We start from the raw sequence: 21,366 nt of genomic DNA on the forward strand, positions 1-21,366 counted from the left end.
GGCAACCCACCCACTGTAGAGACTTGAGAGACTGTGGCTTTGCACTCCCCAGGATGGCACAGTGGGCAAACCACTCACTGTATAGACTTGAGAGACTGTGGCTTTGCACTCCCCAGGATGGCACAGTGGGCAAACCACCCACTGTAGAGACTTGAGAGACTGTGGCTTTGCACTCCCCAGGATGGCACAGTGGGCAAACCACCCACTGTATAGACTTGAGAGACTGTGGCTTTGCACTCCCCAGGATGGCACAGTGGGCAAACCACACACTGTATAGACTTGAGAGACTGTGGCTTTGCACTCCCCAGGATGGCACAGTGGGCAACCCACCCACTGTAGAGACTTGAGAGACTGTGGCTTTGCACTCCCCAGGATACATCAATGGGCATGGAGCCCCGTCGTGGATCTGGCTTCGCATTCATCTGGCTGAGGTGCCCCCCCTGCCCTTCCCCCTGAGGTGCCTGTTTTATTTCTATCTGATGCCCCGGCAGTGTTCTCTCCGATTTTGGTCAGGTATCTATTGTGGGCCTCGCCCATGCATTTTTGGACTGTTGGTGCACGGACATTGTTGTGTACATATCTGCACTACTTCTTGTATTGTATATATAATTATGAGTGATTTAGACATATATATCTGTATATTTTTGTATGACATGTATATTGGCACATTACAATGTTTGACCGAAATTAGCTTTGTCTTTGGATTCTTCCGGGGGGATTGTGGGTTGTTAATGTGATATTTTTTACTGCATTGGTGTGTATGTTGTAATATGCGAGGGTGGGGGTGTTTGGTGGGTGTCCCCCTAACTTTTGCCTCCCCCTCCCCCGTGTCGTAGGTGCAGTACTCACCGGTATCTTCTGCGCCTACTTCGCTGTTGGTCGTAAAGGAGCAGAAAGACAAGGGCAGGTAGTATTTGGAGTTCGGGGTCCATGGAGTCGTCGTTCCTCGTGGGATATGTTAAGGTGAGCGTTTTCCCATAGCACAAGCTGTTTCTGCCATGTTTTTATCCACGGTGAATCCGCCCCGGAAAAGGTGGCGGATTGGCGGGTTGTAATAGTGTGGGCGGTACATTGTCTCCCGCCTGTCTGTTGGCGGTGACCGCCGCGCCGCTTGTCTGTACCGCCGTGGCGGGCGGTGTGTTAAAGTGGCTGTCTTTGTTGACGGTATCCGCCAGGGTCATAATTCCCTTTTTTTGTCCGTCGGCCTGTTTGCGGTATTACCGCACCTTTTACACCGTCCGCCAGGGTCGTAATGACCCCCTACATGGCAGTTCTTTCCTCTAGATGACATACATCACCTGCCCACTAGATGGCGCTAAGAGGGTGCTCTATGACTAGATGCTATCTTATGTCCAGCCACTAAATGAATACTCATGAATTAATTAACATACGACACGTCTTCCCACTACATGATACTGAAACAGATGTATGCTCACCGTTAGGGTTGCTTTGCCTTTCCCTTGGACTTCCACATGCAAATCGTTTCCTAAAGAAAACTAGACAAGAGAAAAGACATGTTAAAAATAACATTTCAGAAGTCGTTGCTGTGTTGCGATTTTCGTTTGATATCACAAGCTCAAGTTTCGAGAATTTGGAAAAGTGGTATTTATCATGTATGCACAACACAGCACAAAGTAAAGTCTCTTGGTGTTTTGACAATGTGTTATTTTACTTAAAACCACGGTACCATATTATGTGCTTCTGAAGGATGAAATGCTGAGTTAGCGTTGTCTGAATTCAAGCATATGATGTCCTAGTTCTGCAGAACAGCCACCCTGCCAGCAAAAAGCCCACTGTGCATCATTGTAAAACATGTATCGGGTGTTACGTGATACATTTTTGTATGACTGAAACGCTTGCGGGGATCACCCTCCTCAGATCATTCTCCATGTGGTCTAGGACCATCAGATTATCGGTGGGCTCCGGGACCTCTCAGGGATGCCCTTAACCATCTGCTAGATGTCTTACGGAAAAGACCCACGAGTGACTACCTGCCCCACCGCCCCCGAACAAGCATCAGTCACTCATGAATTAATTCGGTACACTGCCACATCTGTCATGATTTGGTACTATTTTGTGAACTCTGACCCCTGCACCCTCCTGAAGGAATATGAAACTGAGCCCCTGCCTTAAAACACAATCCCTGCGATGGAGTCTCTCACTCTTGCTGACCTATGGGAGGTATGAGGGGACTCGATAAAGATTGGTAGAAACACCCATATAGATGCTGCCTAGCCCTAAATAAGATGTTAGTTATATTCTACTGTTTACCTTTCTAATATTCACCTGTGCTAATGTTTTACACATTTTAATAATAATTCCCTTGCATTTTCTATACTCTAGGTTAGTATCAAATAAACACAGATTTAAAATGTGATTGTGATTCTCCTCGGATTTGCAGTGGACAGTGGGAGATCCCACAAGCAGGTCTACAGTAGCCTCCATACTGAAGAACATACCTTGGAGATCAATGCCCACAGAAAGACTGGTGAAACCCTTGTTTCCCTGCTATTTAGACACCTAGGCTAGCTACATGGATCCAAGAGCTACCGGAAATTTAATTTCGAGGGCTAAAAAGTATTTTGGTTGATGTCGAACTAACAAGCGCTGGACCCCTCAGCAGCCCTACTTGGGACCAGGAAAGCAACCTGATAAAACCAGGCGTGGGCTTTATTAACACAGGCAATGCACACTCATTTCACTTTCCAACAGGGCGAATATTCTCATCCCTATCATATCATGATGATGTTAAAAAAAGCTACTGTCAAATTAAATGATTGCAAAATAAAATGGGAGACATATCTATTCAAAGGTCTACAAATTATATTAGCACATTGCCTCAAGGGTAACAGTGCATAAAAGTACAATAGCCTGCATGCTGAAACTGAAATCACATCATGCATGTACATGTTCACATATGAGGCACATGTCTAACTACTTGTTCACCACTGCAAAGTAATAGCCTAGAGCAGGGTTCTCCAAACTAGGGGGCCTCAGGTGATCCCGGGGGGGGGCGCCTTGCTCTGGCCAGGAGAAGCATTGTGCATATAACAGTGCTTTGTTTTATGCATAAAAAGATGTATTAAATTTTTTAAAAAGTAACAGAACTTAACTGCAATGTTTAAACAAGTCTAGACATATTTAAACATTGCCAATTTAATAGAAAAATTGTCAAAAATTCTGAGGGGAGGCCAATTGTTTTTCTTTTTTCCCACTCTGTGTGTGTGTGTGTGTAGGGGGGAAGCTCTGCATTAAAAAGTTTGAAAATCAATTGCCTAGAGTTTAAAAAGAATAGATGCACGTAATAATATGCAATCAAACGTAAAACACACATAACAAATTAAGGAATGCAACTATCACATTAAGCCCTGTGCAGTGTTATGCTATTATCCTGTCTACAATAAATTATGAAGTTAATGTTATCACATATAGTAAAATGAAATGAACATTTAAATGTAATTTTGCGTATCGCAGACCACAGATTAAGGAGCAATCAGTGACAACATTTTAAAACAAAGGGGAGGGAAGCTTAGTTGCCACATGCCACGGAGCAATGTTCAACGAGACAGACTCTCCTTGATAGTTTACTCTAATCATCATAACATGGTAGAGGCACTAAGGACTTGCTAAGGAGTGCCCCCCTGACCCCACCGGCAGAGCTCACAAGTGCACTGTACGCCATAGCCAAGGGGCTCAGCATGTGCATCCGCATGAGGTGCAGCCCTGTCTCTTCTACCCACAGGCAGCTACTACACTGCAATAACCAGAAAACAGGATGAAGAAACAATTACCTAACCTAAGCATCTGGGCTACAATTTATTACGCACTTACACCTATCTATGCTTCTATTCCACTTTCCAAAATGGCGGCTGTACCTCTGACCTTTAGGCCCATATTTAGATTCGGTTTGTGCTAAATTAACGTAATTTTTTTTACGCTATTTCAACGCAAACTTAACTCCATATTTATACGTTGGCGCTAGAAAGTAATGGAGTTTACGTCGTTTTCTGGAGGGGAAAAACTAAATTGCGTCAATGAGATGCAAGGTAGGCGTTCCCGTCCAGAAAAGGACGATATGGCCTTTGCGCCATATTTATCCCCGTGCTAAAATCCAGCATGGGGGGATAGGGGCCTTAAATAATGGTGCTAAGCTTGCTTAGCACCATTATTTGACACCTGGGTCTTGGCAGGCGTAAGGGGATCTGTAGGCAGATTTCCATGGTCAGAGACCATGGAAATTGCCCACAGGTGCTGGCCCCAGGGACCCCCCTACCCAGCCCCACCCACACCAGGAGCACACCTAAGGATGGGGGAACCATCCCAGGTAAGTCCGGGTGAGTATATATTTTTTTTCCCAACACCGCTCAGGGGCCCTGACTTGGGGCCCCCCTGCAAGGCGCTGGCCCCAAAGGCCATGCCTAGGGGACATTCATCCCCTGGGTATGGCCATTGGGGTGGTGGGCATGGCTAATGTCTTTACTAAGACAGGAGCCATGTCCATGGGGGTTGTGCACCAGAAAATGGCGCTACACGGCTTTGAGGCAATTTATTTGCCTCTAAAAAGTGTAGCATCATATTTTGGCGCCGAAGCTCCAGTTCCCCATACGCCTACCCGGCCCTGTCAGCGTCCTTTCCAAGGACGCTAACAGGGCCTTAGCGCTGGCTAGTGCCATTCAATAAATATGGCGCCCAGCTGGCATCTAGGAATGACGCTAGCTGGCGCTATATTTTTTCAAGCAAACCTGCGTTAGCGCAGGTTTGCATCAAAAGTATAAATATGAGCCTTAGTCTTTCACTCTTCTATGTGTTAGGCGCCATATTAGTGAGGGAAGTCAGGTATATTTGATGTTGTCTGCTTGGAGCATGGCCTCCTTAGTGAGGGTAGGTTAACCTTGGGGCATCTGTGACGGTGGTGTGCTATCAGCAGTGGCAGCATTTGGTCAAAAACTCACTGTCAGTTTGAGGATTACGCTGATCACTATTGTACTAAATGTTGCTGACAGCTTGACTGTTTGTGTTATAGGCTGTACACTTCATGTGTTCTTCAACACACTGCTGGACTACCATCTGAAGACTGACACCATTTCATTGGCTGAGAGGCCTTACCTGCAACTGGTCCTGCACTTGTTTGCTGTATTTGTCCAGAGAAAGTCTCTTGTTATACTTTCTCTGTGGGGAAGAGATGCTCAGGGCAATATTCGCTCCCTCTATCGAGTAGGTCTTCGTCCAGTAGCGAGAAAGGGCCTCCAAAGCAACCACAGTGTCCTTAAGAAAAACAGAATGCGTATTACTATATCTCATTCAAAAACACCTCCATCACAGGCTGGACATACAAGTCTGGTTTCTTTTCATTCCTATCCTCATACGAGTACCTGCTGCAGTGTACCTCCGCTTCGATGAACTCTTTTATACCACTGGTGACTACCACAATCACAAATGACACGGTGCATTCTCTCTGTCTTAAACCTCCACTCATCCCTTGACATCTATTATCAAGTAATATCTAATATTTGTGTACTGTTGGACTATGTGGGTGTTGGACATTTTCCCTTTTGCAGGGTCATCTCCAACCTTTTTGCCTCCTTCCTCCTAATTTTTCTGACCTGTGTTTGTTGGCTTTAGGACTCTGAGCACTTTACCACTGCTAACAAGTGCTAAAGTGCATATGCTCTCTGTGTAAACTGTATAGGTGATTGGCTTATCCATGATTGGCATATCTGATTTACCAGTAAGTCCCTAGTACAGTGCACTAGAGGTGCCCAGGGCCTGTAAATTAAATGCTACTAGTGGGTCTGCAGCACTGGTTGTGCCACCCACATTAGTAGCCCTGTAAACATGGCTCAGACCTGCCACTGCAGTGTCTGTGTGTGCAGTTTTAAACTGCCAATTCGACTTGGCAAGTGTACCCACTTGCCAGGCCTAAACCTTCCCTTTTCATACATGTAAGGCCCTCCTAAGGTAGGTCCCAGGTATCTCCATGGGCAGGGTGCAGTGTATGTTAAAGGTGGGACATGTACATATGTGTTTTACATGTCCTATCAGTGAAATATTACCAAATTCGTTTTTCACTGTTGCAAGGCCTCCCTCTCTCATAGGTTAACATGGGGGCTGCCTTTAAATAATATTAAAGTGATTCCCTTAGGGAGCAGACAGAAATATGGAGTTTAGGGTCTCTGAGCTCACAATTTAAAACTGTATCTTTTAGTGAAGTTGGTTTTTAGATTGTGTGTTTGAAAATGCCACTTTTAGAAAGTAGGCATTTTCTTGCTTAAACCATTCTGTGACTCTGCCTGTTTGTGGATTCCTGTCTGGGTCAGTTTGACAGTTGGGCTGTTTGCACCTTTCTCTAGACAGTGACACAAAGGGAGCTGGGGTGTAGCCTGCATAACCTGATGAGCCATATGTGCTCGGAGGGAGGGGAGGTGTGGTCACTCACACCTGAAAGGGCTGTGCCTGCCATCACACAATGCGTCTCTGACCCTCTGGTGTGTGTCTGGGGCCTGGCCTGGGCAAGGCAGGATTTCACAAACGGGAGAGACTTTCCTTTGAAGTAGGCCTACTTCAAAGGCAGAAAGGGGTATAAGAAAAGCCCCCAAAACCCCTGAAAATTAGATTACTTCAAGGATTCAAGAGGAACCTCTGCCTGGATAAGAGCTAGAGAGCTGAGAAGTACTGCCCTGCCTGTGACTGTGCTTTGTGGAGCTATCCTGCAGTTGCAACATCTGCCTGTGCAAGGGGACAGAGACTGGACTTTGTTGCATTCCTGCTTAAGAAGTGACTTCAAGGGCTTGGAGTAGAGGATGCCTCCTGGTTTGAAGCCTCAGGGACAGCAAACCTTCCAGACCTGAGTCTACTTGCTGTGGACTCTAGCTTGTCAGAGGGTGCCATTCCAGTTCCTGGACCCCTGAAAGTGAATTCCTGTAGAAAAACCAGTCTACCGACGTCAAATGACGCCGTGCGACTTCGATAAGGACGCCGCTGCTCGGAAGCATGACGCTACTTGCCCTGAGGCTGTGGACCTCGCTGAGTGTGAACCCGACGACCCTGTCAGCTGACGCCGCTACCTGGGAATCGCGACGCCGCCTGCCCCGAGGCCAGAACCTCGTAGAAGTCCGACGACCCTGTAGGCCTCGCATCGTTGCAATTGCTGATCCTGCCCGACTTCGCTGACACCAGAGTGTCGTAAGTCCAACGGCCGTGACGATCCGACGCCATCGCAGCGCCTGCGGCCCTGTGACGTTATTGCGACCCAGTGAGGTTGCCACGAAGCATCGTAACTCCGACAGATTTTCGTTCTGCTGTAACCAAGGGAACGACTTCGTATCCGACGTCGCCTCACCTACACCGCCCTGTAGAGAGGACCCGACACGCAGTCTTTGTGCCCCCTGGCACCGGAACCGACGCCGCATCAGATCCAGCGAAGCTGCTCTCCCCGACTCTGTGCACCGGCCTGTTTTCTACTTATTCTGAAGGTACTATACCTGTGGGTCGACCGACTCCGTGAACGGCACCAGTGGCGTCGTATTGTAGGAAACGACACCGTTATGACGCCGTGTTTTACCAACTTGCAGTGTTTTCACCTCAGATCACTGTTTTCTTGCTTTTAAGTGCTAAACTCGTTTTCTTACTGTATATTGTGGCTTTTTATCGCATGTGCTCTTATTTAAATAAAATATGTAATATTTTTCTAAACCTGTGTTGTGTCATTTTGTAGTGGTTCACTGTATTACTGTGTGTGCTTGTACAAATACTTAACACATTGTCTCTGAAGTTAAGACTGCCTGCTCGTGCCAAGCTACCAAGGGGGCGAGCGGGGGTTATCTGAGTGTGATTCTCCTTTACCCTGACTAGAGTGAGGGTCCTTGCTTAACAGGGGGTAACCTGAATGCCAACCAAAGACCCCATTTCTAACAGTGGGGTAACACAATAAAAAACTTTACATGCGTATTTTATGGTGTTAACGCACAGTCTGAACAGTTCACAAATATTACATATTTGGCAACTTTTATTACACAGAGTAACAGGTTTCAAGATCAATATTTTACAGGGCTACTATTTTTACAATAATTTGCAGGCATGTATGTAATCCTGTGAATTAGTGATCTTATCCAGTGATAGTCCCTGTTTCAGTCTAACGTCCTTGCCAGGATGAGCAGGTGGAATTCACTCGAAGGTAATGTGGCTAGTCCTTTACATTTACTGGATCTCAGCAGTCACCTATGTAACTTATTGGTAACTGGCAACTTATTGCAAACTTCTTCCTTCATTACAGTTTTCTTGTAATTTGTACTCAATATCAGTTATATTTCCTACAAAGAGTTATCTGCTTTGAGCTAACCTCATGTCTATATTTTTCCTGCATTTGCCACTAACACGATGGTCTTGGAAACCATTCCACCATCTGAAGCCTCCCATGATTTACTACTTAAAAGTTCATGAACCAAGATTAGAGTGAGTCTGCTTTCCCCTGTGATAAGTCTAAGACACCACTTTAAGGTGCAAAAAATCAGAGCACCACGAAGATACGGAAGAATCGGTAATGTGGGTTTATCTTGCAACTGGAACTTTGAGTATCTCTCCTCTGTTTTGGTTAGTATCAATTTGAATCTGAGTATATCACTGCCTGCCTGTTGTGAAGTTGTTACTTTGAAGGCAGAAAGGGGTATAAGAAAAGCCCCCAAAACCCCTGAAAATTAGATTACTTCAAGGATTCAAGAGGAACCTCTGCCTGGATAAGAGCTAGAGAGCTGAGAAGTACTGCCCTGCCTGTGACTGTGCTTTGTGGAGCTATCCTGCAGTTGCAACATCTGCCTGTGCAAGGGGACAGAGACTGGACTTTGTTGCATTCCTGCTAAAGAAGTGACTTCAAGGTCTTGGAGCAGAGGATGCCTCCTGGTTTGAAGCCTCAGGGACAGCAAAGGCTTCACCTTCCAGACCTGAGTCTACTTGCTGTGGACTCTAGCTTGTCAGAGGGTGCCATTCCAGTTCCTGGACCCCTGAAAGTGAATTCCTGTAGAAAAACCAGTCTACCGACGTCAAATGACGCCGTGCGACTTTGATAAGGACACCGCTGCTCGGAAGCATGACGCTACTTGCCCTGAGGCTGTGGACCTCTCTGAGTGTGAACCCGACGACCCTGTGAGCTGACGCCGCTACCTGGGAATTGCGACGCCGCCTGCCCCGAGGCCAGAACCTCGTAGAAGTCCGACGACCCTGTAGGCCTCGCATCGTTGCAATTGCTGATCCTGCCCGACTTCGCTGACACCAGAGTGTCGTAAGTCCAACGGCCATGACGATCCGACGCCATTGCAGCGCCTGCGGCCCAGTGACATCATTGCGACCCAGTGAGGTTGCCACAAAGCATCGTAACTCCGACAGATTTTGCATCTGCTGGAACCAAGGGAACGACTTCGTATCCGACGCCACCTCACCTACACCGCCCTGTAGAGAGGACCCGACGCGCAGTCTTTCTGCCCCGTGGCACCAGAACCGACGCCGCATCAGATCCAGCGAAGCTGCTCTCCCCGACTCTGTGCACCGCCCTGTTTTCTACTTATTCTGAAGGTACTATACCTGTGGGTCGACCGACTCCGTGAACGGCACCATTGGCGTCGTATTGTAGGAAACAACGCCGTTACGATGCCGTGTTTTACCAAATTGCAGTGTTTTCACCTCAGATCAATGTTTTCTTGCTTTTAAGTGCTAAATTCGTTTTTTTACTGTATATTGTGGCTTTTTATCGCATGTGCTCTTGTTTATTTAAATAAAATATGTAATATTTTTCTATACCTGTGTTGTGTCATTTTGTAGTGGTTCACTGTATTACTGTGTGTGTTTGTACAAATACTTAACACATTGTCTCTGAAGTTAAGACTGCCTGCTCGTGCCAAGCTACCAAGGGGGTGAGCGGGGGTTATCTGAGTGTGATTGTCCTTTACCCTGACTAGAGTGAGGGTCTTTGCTTAACAGGGGGTAACCTGACTGCCAACCAAAGACCCCATTTCTAACAGTCGGGTAACACAATAAAAAACTTTACATGCGTATTTTATGGTGTTAACGCACATAGGGGGTCATTCCGACCCGCCAGGGACGGAGGAAGCACCGCCAACAGGCTGGCGGTGCTTCAGGGGCAATTCTGACCGCGGCGGTAAAGCCGTGGTCAGAAAAGGGCAACCGGCGGTTTCCCGCCGGTTTACCCCTGCCCTAGAGAATCCTCCATGGCGGCGCTGCTCGCAGCACCGCCATGGGGATTCCGACCCCCTTCCCGCCATCCTGGTCCTGGCGGTAAAAACCGCCAGGAACAGGATGGCGGGAACGGGTGTTGTGGGGCCCCTGGGGGCCCCTGCACTGCCCATGCCACAGGCATGGGCAGTGCAGGGGCCCCCTAACAGGGCCCCATAATGATTTTCAGTGTCTGCCTAGCAGACACTGAAAATCGCGACGGGTGCCACTGCACCCGTCGCACCAGCAACTCCGCCGGCTCCATTCGGAGCCGGCTTCAGCGTTGCTGGGGCTTTCCCGCTGGGCGGGCAGACGGCCTTTTGGCGGTCGCCGGCCCGCCCAGCGGGAAAGTCAGAATGACCGCCGCGGTCATTTGACCGCGTTGCGGTCTTCTGGCGGTTCACGCCAGGCGGGCGGCTTCCGCCGACCGTGGGGGTCAGAATGACCCCCATAGTCTGAACAGTTCACAAATATTACATATTTGGCAACTTTTATTACACAGAGTAACAGGTTTCAAGATCAATATTTTACAGGGCTACTATTTTTACAATAATTTGCAGGCATGTATGTAATCCTGTGAATTAGTGATCTTATCCAGTGATAGTCCCTGTCTCAGTCTAATGTCCTTGCCAGGATGAGCAGGTGGAATTCACTCGAAGGTAATGTGGCTAGTCCTTTACATTTACTGGATCTCAGCAGTCACCTATGTAACTTATTGGTAAATGGAAACTTATTGCAAACTTCTTCCTTCATTACAGTTTTCTTGTCATTTGTACTCAATATCAGTTATATTTCCTACAAAGAGTTATCTGCCTTGAGCTAACCTCATGTCTATATTTTTCCTGCATTTGCCACTAACACGATGGTCTTGGAAACCATTCCACCATCTGAAGCCTCCCATGATTTACTACTTAAAAGTTCATGAACCGAGATTAGAGTGAGTCTGCTTTCCCCTGTGATAAGTCTAAGACACCACTTTAAGGTGCAAAAAACCAGAGCACCACGAAGATACAGAAGAATCGGTAATGTGGGTTTATCTTGCAACTGGCACTTTGAGTATCTCTCCTCTGTTTTGGTTAGTATCAATTTGAATCTGAGTATATCACTGCCTGCCTGTTGTGAAGTTGTGTTAAAGTCAGTGCCTAAGGCAGAATTGCTTATATCATCAGCTTATTCAGTGATTTAGAGGAACGTGTGGATAGAGTCATGTATGAATCACCAAGACATTCCAAGTTCAACTTAGGGTAAGGGACTGTCATCCTTCAAGGGTATAGTCAAATACAGACAGTCAATGATCTAGGTAATAATATATATCAGTGGCCTTTCTATGCAGTACTGTCTAGTATATTTTCTGGAACTAGCTGGCCTGTGCACAGTTAGGGATGTTCCATGGAGAGCATATTCGCTTACCATTAGAAAGCAGGTGATCGAATGCCCAGGTGCGCTGTGGAAACAGAACTCTAAAGCCCCACTAAGGGTTGGGGTAAATACTGCAAATAATCTCAAAGGTGGGAATGGGGCTCAATCAATCAATCAGTCAGTATTTGTACAGTGCAGGTTATCACCCAATAGTGTGTCCAGGCGATTGCTGCCGGTGTTATTTGGATCGACCAAAAGAGCTGTGGGAAATAAAATCTGAAAAAATACAGCAGTCCCAGAAAAGTATACCAACCTGTATTGGTACCCTGGTGTTTATTCCAGCTGCTCATGTCCTCTGCCCACAGACGCGAACACTGTCCTTCACGCCCAGCCATGAGTCCTCAGTACTTAGTCTAACTTCAGATTCAGACCTTTAAAAAATGTTGTGTGTCTGCCCGGATGTGCCCAGCATCCAACATCCCTTCCAAACATTTTTCTGATATCACACCACCTCCCTACCACTCCCCACCCAGCTTCCACCATCACCTCGAGCACAGTGTCAATCACCTGCCTCACCTTCATCACCACCAAAGAACCAACCATATCAGTCCTTAACATGGAATACTTCCATGTGCATGGTAGTTATTACTTTCTATTGTCAAAGTGGTTTTTCAACTCACAGGTTGTTTTTATTGACTTGCTCCCATCGTGTCAGAAGTACAGATCGCTACTCTCCTGACTGGTCACCTACCATGAGCATTAAAATTCTAGATGATCCATGAATTTCTATAGGCCTTGTGTGGTTTCTCACAGCGCATGCAGTATTAATGTGGGGGTGGATTTAACATTGGGGTTCTAAGTCCTCCACGCACACAGGCGTCTGCATTCATTCATTCTGGATTTTCATCCCAAGCAGATCAGGGAACTTTACTGCAGATGTTCCCATACCTTACCTACACATCCCATGAGTGCTCTAGAAAGCTGCTGCTTGTGAACAGAGAGAGGGTAGTGTGAGTGCCAGATCAAACAGACTCCCACCAGGGCCGACAAAATGGTCAATTGTGTGTTGTTACCTAAAACAAACAGCTTCCCACACAGGAAGATGCAAGGATCAGTAAATTATCTCCATGAACAGTCACCTCAAGAAAGTGACCCATTGTCAATCTGTCCCATCATGACTGAGCAGCAACCTATGCTTCCTAAAAAGCTACACTATCCCCTCCCAATCTCTGACTCAGTTTGCAACAAAGTAGAGTGTCTGCCCCCCATAATCTTTGTTTGACTAGAGGCTTCTGACAGGCCTTATTCCAAGATGAAAGAAATTCTTTACCTGTGTGGATTTGAATCCCCCGCCGTAGTTTTGCTGTTCCGTCAGCCACAAGACGATTTTGTTGGCTCTTAGGATGTCATTACGCAGCAGCGCCTGCATCAGGGCATAGGCTGTGCCTTCCACTGTGATGGCGGAAGCACTTGGCACGCGGTCAGCCTTCGCCTCAGAGTGCAACCTGTCTGAGTCCTTTGATTCCCAGTACAACATCCGCCCATCTAGGCGCAAGGAACAACAAGCAGAGAAGACAATGAGGGGAAAGGGAACCAAGAAGAAAAGAATGAAAGCAACAGAGGGTTATGACAACGAGACAACAGAAAAATGGAACTGAGCAGTGGAGACCAAGAAAAGAAGAGAACAGCAAACAAATAATTTCCGAAGAGACAAGTGAATGTGATTGTGGCTTGGTGAGTCTTACACGAGGCAGTGGCAGAGAGGTGGGAAGTAACTAGAAGAGGCTGTGGAAAGGACTAAGGGGCTTATTTACAAGCTCCTAGCACCACCGTTACGTCATTTTTTTGAAGCCCCGGTGGTGCTAACCAGTCACTTACAGTATGCCACATTAACAAACTGGCGCAATGGGACCATTGCACCAGTTTGTAAAGCCTTGCGCCACATTATACCTGCGGCCGGTATAATGTATGCAAAGTAGATGTTACCACATAAATGGCCATGCAAAACTGGCGCAGTGAAATTTACAAAATTTCAATGCGTCATTCAACGGCTTCCCTGCGTCACAATTTTAACACCTGCTCAGAGCAGACATTAAACTGTTGCAGGGCTTTTTAACATGGCAGCCTTCCTGGCATTGCTAGAGTATCGTCATTTTTTTTACACTAGTCCAGCAATGCATGACTTTAGCGCTCCAGATGCGTTTGAATTATGGACGCATCTATGAAAACGTGCACCATGGAGCTCTGTATTGTAAATACAGTGCATTCCACTGTGTCATTAGGGGTCGCAGGGCAGCGCAAGAAATCTGACCCATTGGAGCAGATGCATAAGATTCTTGTAAAAGAGACCCTTTGAATGTAAGAAGAATGCAGAGCGAGCAGAATAACAAAGTAAGAAGTATGAAAGGAGGTACACAGTGAGGAACAAGTGTCCCTGTGGAGATGAGTGTGCAATTCATGACGATTATACACATCACACAAAAGAAATACAAGTCTGTGGGTTCCAGACTGATTACAAACCTGCGGCAAATTAGCACTGCCTCCCCCCCTCTTATGGGAATAGTCCATGTCAAAATGCCAGACGAAATCCCATCTACAAGGGAACAAAAGGAACCCCAAAACAGGCTTGGCTATATTAGGCACTGTCAGTCAGGGCTAGGTTGGATCCTGTGGTGCAGCAATCAAAAGGGCGCACATTTGTGCATACCCTTGGCCACTTAGAGTGTTATATCAAATAAACAAATGGTTATTGGAGGAATGCCTGCAAATAGTCCAAAGCACTCACAATCACTTCAGGTAGCATTCAAGCCTATGATTTTTCAGCCATCAGGCATTTCTAAACAGACTCCTGCCGCATGCAATTCATTATTGACTCGACTCCTCATGGGAAATGTCCTTCTCGAATTGCCAGATGACGCCTCCTCCAGAAGAGAACACAAGAAACCCCTTTTAGCCTGATAAGGTCTAGTCTGATTCATAGCTTGGATCATATGGTGCAGGGAGCAAGGGATTTATGTATGGCCATACCCTTGGTCAACTAGGGCGTTTCATCAAACACACAAAAAGTGATGGGAGGAATGCTTGCAAATAGAATAACCACTCCCCATCATCAAGGGTAGCAATCCAACCCATTTTATTTTACCTGCCATGCCACTCGGGAAAGGGGCCCGTCATATGCAAATCAGTAATCCCTACTCTTCATGGGTACAGCCCATCCGGAAATTTTATACATATACATGCCTTACACTTGTCTTAACAGCTGATGTCACAGAGGGATATCTTCTGTTGCAATAAACTAAAGAACATTTATGATTGTCCTTTGAGTGACCTTCGGCATTAGCGGAGAAAGGGGTCCAAATTCTAGCTTCCAGTCAGTGGTCCATATATTGATTCCCAAGAACAGAAACTTAGGCCAACATTAAGAACATGGCAGTCTGGACCACCATGCCGGCAGTCATTAACGCCAACGGCATGGCGCTCCAGACCGCCATATTCTGAACATGGCTGAAATACCACAGTGGAAATGCCGCCACCGCCAGGCTCCCGCTGCCAGGCAGCCTGGAGGTGGCGGCGTTTCAGATCCACCAGGGCAGCACTGCAAGCAGCGCTGCCCTCCGGATAATGAGTCGCATTCCGCCAGCCTTTGAGTGACTAAGGCCCCCCTTGGCATGGGCAGTGCAGGGGCCCCCATGCACAGCCTGTCATGCATTTCACTGCCCGAATTACGGGCAGTGAAATGCGCGACAGGTGCTGCTGCACCTGCCGCACTGCCACATTGGTGCCAGCTCCATTTGGAGCCAGCGTCAATGTTCAGGCCCTGTTTCCAACTGGGCTGGTGGGCGGGAACACTGTTTCCGCCTGCCGGCCCAGCGGGAAGATCATTATGTGGCCGGGCGGGGGGTTCTTCGCGCTGGCGGTCTTCTGTCGAACATCAGCACAGATCAGAGATCATAATGAGGGCCTTAATCTTGTCAGTCGGCCAAGAACACAATATCCCTTATTATACCCACCTATGTCGGAAGTAGAACCATTCCTCATCATTTGTTACCTAATACTTGTGATCTCCCTGTTCTCCGGTGGGATAATATAAATTGATTATATTACCTGCCGCTGCAGCTCCTCCAGCTCCTCCAGGCTCCTGAGTTCCTGGGACCCACCTCACAGTAAGTACCCCCCACCTCCCAGCCCCTCGCTCTGCCCCGCGCTACTCACCCTCTCTCCTGCTCCTGCGTCTTTTCTTCTTCTCTTCTTCTCTGTTCTTCCTCCTCGCTCCTCGTCTGTAATCTTCTTCTGTACTCTTCTTTTCCCTGTCTTCTCTCTTCTTCTCTTCTTCCTCATCTTCTTCTGTGGTCTTCTGCCTTCTGTTCTTCGTTTTCTGTATCTTCTTCTGTGTTCTTCTGTGTTCTTCTGTGTTCTTCTGTTCTTCTGGTCTCCTGTTCTTCCGGTCTTCCTTTCTTCTGTTCTTCCGGTGTTCTGTTCTTCTGTTCTTCCGGTCTTCTGTTCTTCTGTTCTTCTGTTCTTCCGGTCTTCTGCTCTTCTGTCTTCTGTCTTCTATCTTCTGCCTTCGGCTCTTCTGCCTCCTCCGTCTTCTTCTTCCCGCGCCTGCCCTCCTGCTCCTGCCTCATCCCCCTCCCTCACTCGCCTCCCCCCTCTCTATCACCCCTATCTAACCCGTTCGCTATCTACCTCCCTCACTCCTCCTATCTACCTATCTCTCTATCCCACTATCTAACTCCCTCACTCTCCACCTCCTCCTATCTACCTATCTCTCTATCTATCTATTTATCTATCTATTGATTTCTCTATCTATCTATTTTCTCTATCTATTTCTCTATCTCTCCCCCCCTTCCCGCCACCCCCTCTATTACCTATCTTCCTATCCTCTCACTCTACCTCTCACCCTCACCCACCTCTACAACCCCCCCTCCCCTATCTTCACAACCCTACTCCTATCTTTCTCCCTAATCTCATAAACCTCCTAACACTCACCCCCCTCCACCCTTAAACCCCCCTCCTCCAGCTCTTCTCACTCTACCTGTCCCCCCCTCCCTCGCGCTTTCCCGCCGCGACCTCCTGCACGCCCCGCCCCCCAGCTCCCATTCGCCCCCAGCTGACCCCTCCCCCCCTCCTACCTCATATGGCGCCCGCTGCGCGACTGCGCCGCTGGTGCTCCGGAGGCGCACCAGAGGCAAGCCCGTCTGCGCCCGTCCGCGCCTGGCCCGCGCCCAGCGCCACGACCCCTGGTCCCCAGCTCTCCCAAGCCCCGCTGATCCGCTACGACCCCACCACCCTCCACGCCCTCAACCCAGGACGCTCCAACACCTGCTTCCAAGCTCACCCCAAACGCACCCATGGACCCTTCGCCTGCAACTCCTGCAAACGCATCTTCCACAACGCAACTACCACGACCACAAGCCCACGTGCCATCAACCACCTCAAGTGCATCCTGGTCAACGCTCGTTCCGTCCACAAGCACGCCGCTGAACTCTGGGACCTCCTGGACTCCACAGCCCCGGACGTCGCCTTCATCACGGAGACCTGGATGAATGCCTCCTCTGCTCCAGACATCGCCACCGCCATCCCCGAAGGCTACAAGATCTCCAGAAAAGACCGCACCAACCAAGTAGGAGGAGGTATCGCCATCGTCTTCAAAGACTCCATCAGCGTCACCACCTCCACCGAAGACACCCCTCTCGCCGCTGAACACCTGCATTTTCAGATTCGCACCGACCCGAGGACCACCCTCAGAGGATCCCTCGTCTACCGTCCTCCCGGACCGCGCGCCCCATTCAGCGACGCCATCGCCGACTTCATCTCCCCGCACGCCCTCGCCTCACCGGACTACATCCTCCTAGGCGACCTCAACTTTCATCTGGAACAAAACAACGACCCCAACACCACCACCCTGCTCGACAACCTCGCCAACCTCGGCCTCAAACAACTGGTGAACACCGCCACCCACATCGCCGGACACACGCTCAACCCTATCTTCTCCGCCAGCAAACACATCTTCTTCAGCCACACCTCCGCTCTACACTGGACCGACCACAGCTGTGTCCACTTCACATTTCGACGCGAGACCCGCCACCTCCGCACTCAACCCATCATCCCTCGTCGACAGTGGAACAAGATCCCCGAAGAGCAACTCTTCTCCACACTCGCCGCCAACCAACCCACCCTCACCACCGACCCCAACGACGCAGCCCTCAGCCTCACAAACTGGATCTCCAACTGCGCAGACTACCTTGCTCCCCTCAAACGCACGCATCGACAGACCAACACCAAAAAACCTCTCTGGTTCTCTGACACACTCAAAGAATCAAAGAAAACTTGTTGCGCTCTCGAGAAGGCCTGGCGCAAGGACCACACCGCTGACAACATGACCGCCCTCAAGAACGCTACCCGCGAACACCACCACCTGATCCGTGCTGATAAAAGGAACTTTTTCACCGACAGACTGGACAAAAACAGCCACAACAGCAGAGAACTCTTCAGCATCGCCAAGGAGTTCTCCAACCCCAACGCCGTCACGCCCTCACAGGATTTGTGCGAATCCCTCGCCACCTTCTTCCACCGCAAGATCAGCGACCTCCACAACAGCTTCGGACACCAGACCCAACCAAACACCACCGAACCCGCACCCCCGACCATCACCCTCAACAACTGGACCCACATCAACACTGAAGAAACCAAATCCACCATGAACTCTATCCACTCCGGCGCCCCTTCGGACCCCTGCCCTCACTTCATCTTTAACAAAGCCGACGACATCATCGCCCGCACCTCCAGGCCGTCATCAACTCTTCTTTTTCTTCTGCTACCTTCCCCGAATGCTGGAAACACGCCGAAGTCAACGCCCTACTAAAGAAACCTACGGCTGACCCGAGCGACCTGAAAAACTTCCGCCCCATCTCTCTCCTGCCTTTCCCAGCCAAGGTAATAGAGAAGACCGTCAACAAACAGCTGACCACCTTCCTGGAAAACAACAACCTGCTCGACCCTTCACAAACCGGATTCCGAACCAACCACAGCACGGAAACCGCCCTCATCTTAGTCACAGACGACATCAGAACCCTGATGGACAACGGTGAAACAGTCGCCCTCATTCTCCTCGACCTTTCGGCTGCCTTCGACACCATCTGCCACCGCACCCTAATCACCCGCCTCCGCTCCACCGGGATCCAAGGCCAGGCCCTGGACTGGATCGCCTCCTTCCTCTCAAACCGTTCCCAAAGAGTTTACCTCCCTCCGTTTCGCTCAGTACCCACCGAGATCATCTGCGGCGTACCCCAAGGCTCATCACTCAGCCCGACACTCTTCAATGTCTACATGAGCCCCCTCGCCAACATCGTACGCAAGCACGACATCATCATCACCTCCTACGCCGACGACACCCAACTTATACTCTCCCTCACTAAGGACCCCGCCAGCGCCAAGACCAACCTACAAGAGGGTATGAAGGACGTCGCAGATTGGATGAGGCTCAGCCGCCTAAAGCTGAACTCTGAAAAAACGAAAGTCCTCATCCTCGGCAACACCTCGTCCGCCTGGGACGACTCCTGGTGGCCCACGGCCCTCGGCACCGCACCGGCCCCCGCAGACCACGCCCGCAACCTCGGCTTCATCTTGGACCCTCTTCTCACCATGACCGAGCAACTCAACGCCGTGTCCTCCGCCTGCTTCCTCACCGTCCGCATGCTCCGCAAGACCTTCCGCTGGATCCCCGCCGACACTAGAAAAACCGTGACCCACGCCCTCGTCACGAGCCGCGTGGACTACGGCAACACCCTCTACTCTGGGACCACAGCCAAACTCCAAAATCGGCTGCAACGCATTCAAAACGCCTCGGCCCGCCTCATCCTCGACGTACCCCGCAACAGCCACATCTCCGCACACCTGAGACACCTGCATTGGCTCCCAGTCAGCAAAAGGATCACCTTTCGACTTCTCACCCACGCACACAAAGCCCTCCACGACAAGGGACCGGAATACCTCAACCGACGCCTCAGCTTCTACGTCCCCACCCGCCTCCTCCGTTCCTCTGGCCTCGCACTCGCTTCCGTCCCTGGCATCCGCCGCTCCACGGCGGGTGCGAGATCTTTCTCCTTCCTGGCGGCCAGGACCTGGAACTCCCTCCCCACCAGCCTCAGGACCACCCAGGACCACTCCGCTTTCCGGAGACTCCTAAAGACCTGGCTTTTCGAGCAGCAGTAACCCCCTCTTTCCCCTAGCGCCTTGAGACCCGCACGGGTGAGTAGCGCGCTTTATAAATGTTAATGATTTGATTTGATTTGATTATATACTAATGAATTTATATGGTGAAAAATTTTTGTTGGCCTTTTTTGACAATACACTTACCTCCGTATATAAATATTAATCCTTCTTACAATAAGCCAGTTCCACCATAATTTTGCCTAAACTTTTATTATTAAAGTTGACACAACTATTGTTCTGCGCAGAGAACAGACTATCAACGTTAGAACAAAGATTTTTTTGGACTTTTTTGTCATAGTCATAAAATCGCTGTCTGACTCAACCTTAGTGGGTGAAGACACATTCTTTTTTGGAGAACGTTCCCTGCTCTAGTTTTAGAACACAAACAGACTGTTGTAGTGCTAGTTCTGGTACTCACCCAGTGCATGGCAGCATTTAGTTGTTTTGAAAAAAAAAAAACCATGGGACAGATTTAAGAGCCGCTTGCCCCACTTTAGCGCCACCTTCATGTTATTTTTTTTAATGCTAAGGCAGCACTACCACGCACCATGGCCCAGATTTATACTTTTTTTGCGCCGCATTTGCGTCACACTTTCTGACGCAAAAGCGGCGCAAACGTACAGAATACAATTACATTTTGTACGTTTGCGCTGCTTTTGCGTAAGAAATTATGCAAATGCAGCGCAAAAAAGTATAAATATGGGCCCATATTTACAAAGTGGCACAATGCATGCACTGCGCCACTTTGTAAACCTTTGTGCCACATTATGCATACCCCATGCATAATATATGTAAAGGGGCGTTCCAGCGCAAGGAGACCCGCAAAAATGGCACAATGAAATCTACAAGATTTAATTGGGCCATTTATGACTTATTTTTTAACACCTGCTAAAAGCAGGCCTTAAAAGGATGCACCTATTGTAATCAATGGGCCTCCTTGCACTTTGCTCCACGAGAGTCAAAATTGTTGATGCTAGTGGAGCAAAGCCCCACAATAGTGTCAATAACTTTGAGCTATTGTTCCTAATACTGCCATGGTGCGCTGTATTATAACTACAACGCACACCTGGGGGCATTAGGGGGGGGGGGGGCGCAAGAAAAGTGGCGCTGCATTGGATGCACAGCCTCTTTCCTTAAAGTCAGCCCTATATATCAACTGGATGTGTCACTGATGGGCGCAGTGCACTGGGCCTCCAGATTCAGTGTCAGGTAAGTCACCTATGCCTGACGTACCACTTGATGTTTTCAATTAACTTTTTCAGTTTTTCCAGAGAGGGTTGTCAGAGAAGAATTTTTCCACCTCAGAGATTGAGATGGAACAGATGCCTTCTCTTTGTTTTTCCCAGTTCTCTCATTCATTGGGCAAGTCTGTATGTTTTGATTACCAGAGCACCTTCGTACGTTTTAATGTTGCTGGTCAAGGTTTTTCAATTTGTGTGGCCTTCAGCTCATTGCAGCATATAGTATTTTCCAGTAAGTCTGTTCTCTGCATGACACTATTTGTTTTCTACCTTTCCTGCCTCTGATGTACAACGCTTGTAGGTAAAACTGGATTACCTGGAGGTTTACATA

General features: G+C 48.7%; 1 protein-coding gene across 1 annotated transcript in view; it reads right to left on the reverse strand.

Annotated features, from left to right (window-relative positions):
- The window catches only part of LOC138299178 (complement C4-B-like), a 541,079-nt gene that overhangs the window by 92,721 nt on the left and 426,992 nt on the right, over positions 1-21,366 (reverse strand). The window contains exons 29-31 of the mRNA XM_069237273.1: positions 12,911-13,125; positions 5,107-5,265; positions 1,437-1,496 (exon numbers count right to left, since the gene is read on the reverse strand). Coding sequence (XP_069093374.1) covers positions 1,437-1,496; positions 5,107-5,265; positions 12,911-13,125 — 434 coding nt within the window. The remainder of the gene's footprint in view (positions 1-1,436; positions 1,497-5,106; positions 5,266-12,910; positions 13,126-21,366) is intronic.

Source organism: Pleurodeles waltl, chromosome 6 (assembly GCF_031143425.1).
Source record: "Pleurodeles waltl isolate 20211129_DDA chromosome 6, aPleWal1.hap1.20221129, whole genome shotgun sequence".
Taxonomy (NCBI): domain Eukaryota; kingdom Metazoa; phylum Chordata; class Amphibia; order Caudata; family Salamandridae; genus Pleurodeles; species Pleurodeles waltl.